At 60.6% G+C, this 3,732-nt stretch overlaps 1 protein-coding gene across 1 annotated transcript; it reads right to left on the bottom strand.

The window, feature by feature from the left end:
* Positions 1-375: 375 nt before the first annotated feature.
* On the bottom strand, positions 376-3,670 carry IER2 (immediate early response 2). The gene has a single exon (XM_022558584.3). The coding sequence runs from the start codon at positions 2,008-2,010 to the stop codon at positions 1,339-1,341; it is 672 nt and encodes a 223-aa protein (XP_022414292.1). The 5' UTR covers positions 2,011-3,670; the 3' UTR covers positions 376-1,338.
* Between the last annotated feature and the right edge of the window lie 62 nt (positions 3,671-3,732).

Raw genomic sequence — 3,732 nt, 5'->3', positions numbered from 1 at the left:
GGGGGAGGGAGGACTGTTGGGAGACATCCTTCAAGTCTCCAAAGGAGGTGTGGCCCCCCGACTCTGCTGCGGGCACAGTACCCAAAGTATCCCCCAAACGTCTGAACTCGGAAAGCACTCTGACCCAGCCAGAAATATAGGAGAATGTCCAAGGAACCCCCAAACGTGAGAGGGTTAAGGAAAGGTCAGAGCACCAGGCAATCAGCACTCAGTGCTCTGGCAAAGAAAAGGCGCCCGGCCCCTTCCCGCCCACTCTGCCCACGTGGTAGCCGGTCAGACCGGTTTCTGGGGCCCCAGCAAGCCGCCAGCCAGCTCCTGACCCCTTAACCCTGCCCCTCCCCCACCAGGGAAGAAAACCAGACGGGCTCCACAGACTTTTTCTTCAAATGTTCTTTATTTTCCTATCTGGCATTTCTAGCAAAAAGGCCAGACAGATGGAGTTAACAGAATCCACCACAGTAAAGGTAAACAGAACCCCCCTCCCCCAAAACTGGCCCAGTCTCACCAGCAACTGATCCCAGCTCAGCTTTACAGCGCTCTGAACAACCCCCTCCCCCCATTTCCGTGATTCAGACCAGGAACGTCTGGGTTGACTGTGTCTGTTGGTCTGAGGGAGGCTCAAGCTTGAGACTGTCAACATATTCCCACCTCTCACACACCAGATGAGAAAAATTTTAACCTGAAATTAGATCTGCCCTCTGCCCCCGAAGGCGTAGGGGCTCGGGGCAATAACCCACACCACGCGGAGGCGAAGCGACTCAGGCCGCCCTCCTCCCATTCCCCTGGGCGTCCACACCCCAGATCCTCCTCCCAGGCCTCACACCCACGCAAGGCAACAGGAAGCTCCCCACGTCTGCCCATGACGCAACGATGACCGCTTGCACAAGTATGTCACTGGAGGGGGAAGGGGAGTGCCTGGAATTCTCTGAGGTTGGAAACGCAAACACCAACTATTGAAAAACCTTGAAAGGGCAGCACAGCCCCCAGTAAAAAATAAAGTACGACCCTGAGGAGTTTAAAGAACCAAAGCTCCCTTCTCCAAGTCCCAGAAGGAGAGCGTAAGGTCCATATCCCAGTCCGTTAAGACAGCACCTGTGGGCGCGGCAGGTCTGGGGGAAGACGCCCGCGCCCCCGGCTCAGGTTTCTTGGTGTCGCCGCTGCACATAGGTGGCGACGGCACCCCGTGGGTAGAGTCCCTCTCAGGGCATCTCAGCAGCCAGGGCGGCTGCCCCTCTCCACGGTTTCCACGGGCGCTCCCCCGGGGGTGGGCCTCGCCTTGGGTCTGCTCACTCTGGCCTACGGTTCGGCCCGCGCTCTGGTAGCGCCGCTCACGGACCCTCAGAAGGCCACCACGGCCCGCACCAGCACGTTCAGCATATTGTCCGCCGGGCGGCAAGCCGGCTTCGCCTCGCACGCCGGCGGCGCCGTCGGGGGCGCGGCGGGGCTGCAGTTCAGGAGGCCAGAGAAGCGCCTCTGCAGGACACGCGCCAGGTTGGGGAAGGCGCCCTCCGCTTGCGCCGGAGGGGGCTGCAGGCGATCAAGGACGTCCGAAGAGGCCCTTTCCTCCTCCTCCTCTTCTTCTAGGCGCGCTTTCTTACTCGGGACCAGTGCAGCGTCCCCACCGTCGCTCAGGCTGCAGCTCCGCCGCTTGCGGCTGACTTTGGCGGGGCGCTGGGCACTGCGGGCAGGGGTCTCCTCCGCTCTCGGTGTCTCCTGCGTGTCCATGGGCTCCGGAGAGGGCTGCTCACCGTCGCAGGGCGCTACCTCTGCTGCGGCTTCCGCTTCCCGCGGCGGGTGCAGGCAAGGGTCAGGGGAGCGGGCGGGCGGCAAGGGCACCTCGGGCTCCTGGGCTTCCACCTTGGCCGAGAGGTAGAGCTCCCGGGCGCTGCGCATGACCAGCGACAGCTGCAGACTCCGGTGCAGCCGCAGGCCACCGCGCTGCATGCGCGAATGGTACATCTTCCACACCGACAGGGTCATGATGCGTTGCGCCTCCTTCTGCACTTCCATAGCTGCTTGACGGAGGGGCGAAGGCGGCGGGGACACGCGGCTGGGCAGGGCAGGTGGCAGGTGCACACTGGACAAGGCGCTCGTTCACGCCTCTCTTCACAAGCCAACCCACGCTGAGACGCTGCCAGGACGCTCTACCCCGGCGCCCGCCACCCGGGCCCTTTTGTACCTCAAGTGAAGTCACTGAGACGCCCCGCCCAATCAGAAAGTCGCATCCGGGCTTTCCACAGCTCTGAGGCGAAAGACTCCTTAAAGCGACAGGGTGGAATTTACCGAGCAAAGAAAAGGGACCCGAACTCGTGTGAGGAGGAGCGTTCCCCAGTCCAAGCTGAGCTCTCGGGGTGGTCTGCTTCCTCAGGGCCCCCCACTGCACCCGCGCGCGGGCCCAGGGGACAGGCGCCGTGGGTGGGGCTCAGGGTCCACCCACGGGTTGCGTCTGGAGACCCCTGCGGGTCGTAGGCGGCACGTTTCCCTTCGCACCCGGGAAGACTTGGGTTCTAACCGGTACATCCCCCGTGGGAACTGTGCCTAGCATCTACCAGGCGCCTAATTAATGTCTTGTTTGATCCCCCGTGGGAACTGTGCCTAGCATCTACCAGGCGCCTAATTAATGTCTTGTTTTTGTTTTTTTAATCAATAACGATGCTTACACTTACTAAGCTCTTACTACGTGCCAGGCGCTAAAGGCTTTCCTTTCACAAACATCTCATTGATCTCTCACCTCCACTCCGCGGAGGGTAGTTATATCTTATTTCTTCAGGTGAGGAAACCGAGGCAGAATGACTCGTCCAATATTTGCTAAACGAATAAATGAGCCACGGCGGTGAAAGGGGACCACTGGAACCTGAAGCTCTCCTGTCTCTCCAGCGTCCGCCAGCCCCCGTCACTCCCCTCGTTTGGAAGCAGTTAAGAAAGCGGGACACGCTGGCTGGCTCTAGGGCAAAGTTGCCCACTACACGGGCGGCGGACGTCTGCAGACACAAGCGCAGCCCAGGCTGCCATCTCTGCGCTCCTCTTTGAGCATCCCCCCTCCGCCACCCCAGTTTCCGTCGGCACGAAATCCACCATGGGCGTGGAGCTCGTAAGGCGGAGGACCCGGCCGCAACACAGTCCGAGTGAACATGTGGCTGCGGTCCCCCAAACGACGCAGCCGTTCTCCGCCTCTGCTTCCCGGGAGGCGGAGTTGGGATAGGACCTAGAAACTGAGCCACGCATTGATAGAGCAGATAGATAGAAAACATCGGCCCCACCTTCCGCTACGCACTACAGTTCCAAGAAAACCTAATTCCAGTTCCTCAGAAAATGCAGAATTGTTCGAACAGCTCCATTCACTCGTGGTGCGGGCCCTTTAAGGGGAGGCTTCCCCCGACACACACACACACACACACACACTGGTGCGCGACACACACACACACACACACACACACACTGGTGCGCGACACACACACACACACACACACACACTGGTGCGCGAACCTTCCCGCCACTAGATCTGCCAGACTTCCACAACTATATTTGGAAGTAATGACGTAGGGCATGCGCGCTAGCCGCTTCCGGCTGCCCATATAAGGACTGGAGCCAGGATCTCTATAAAAGACTTCAGCCGGCTTTTTCCGGGCCAGCGGGCGGGCGTGGGTGGTGCCTTACCCTCCTGGCAGGCCCCCTCCGCTCTCCCTCTCCCAGCCGCTAGAGCTGGTTGGAGCCCCCGCTTTCCGGAGCGGC

This window comes from Delphinapterus leucas, unplaced genomic scaffold (assembly GCF_059928025.1).
Source record: "Delphinapterus leucas isolate spDelLeu-1000000601 "Yukka" unplaced genomic scaffold, BTC_Dleu_Yukka2 spDelLeu_asBTCV2_sq25, whole genome shotgun sequence".
Taxonomy (NCBI): Eukaryota; Metazoa; Chordata; class Mammalia; order Artiodactyla; family Monodontidae; genus Delphinapterus; species Delphinapterus leucas.
The sequence above is the reverse complement of the archived record's forward strand: the minus strand, read 5'-3'. Positions and strand labels throughout refer to the sequence as shown.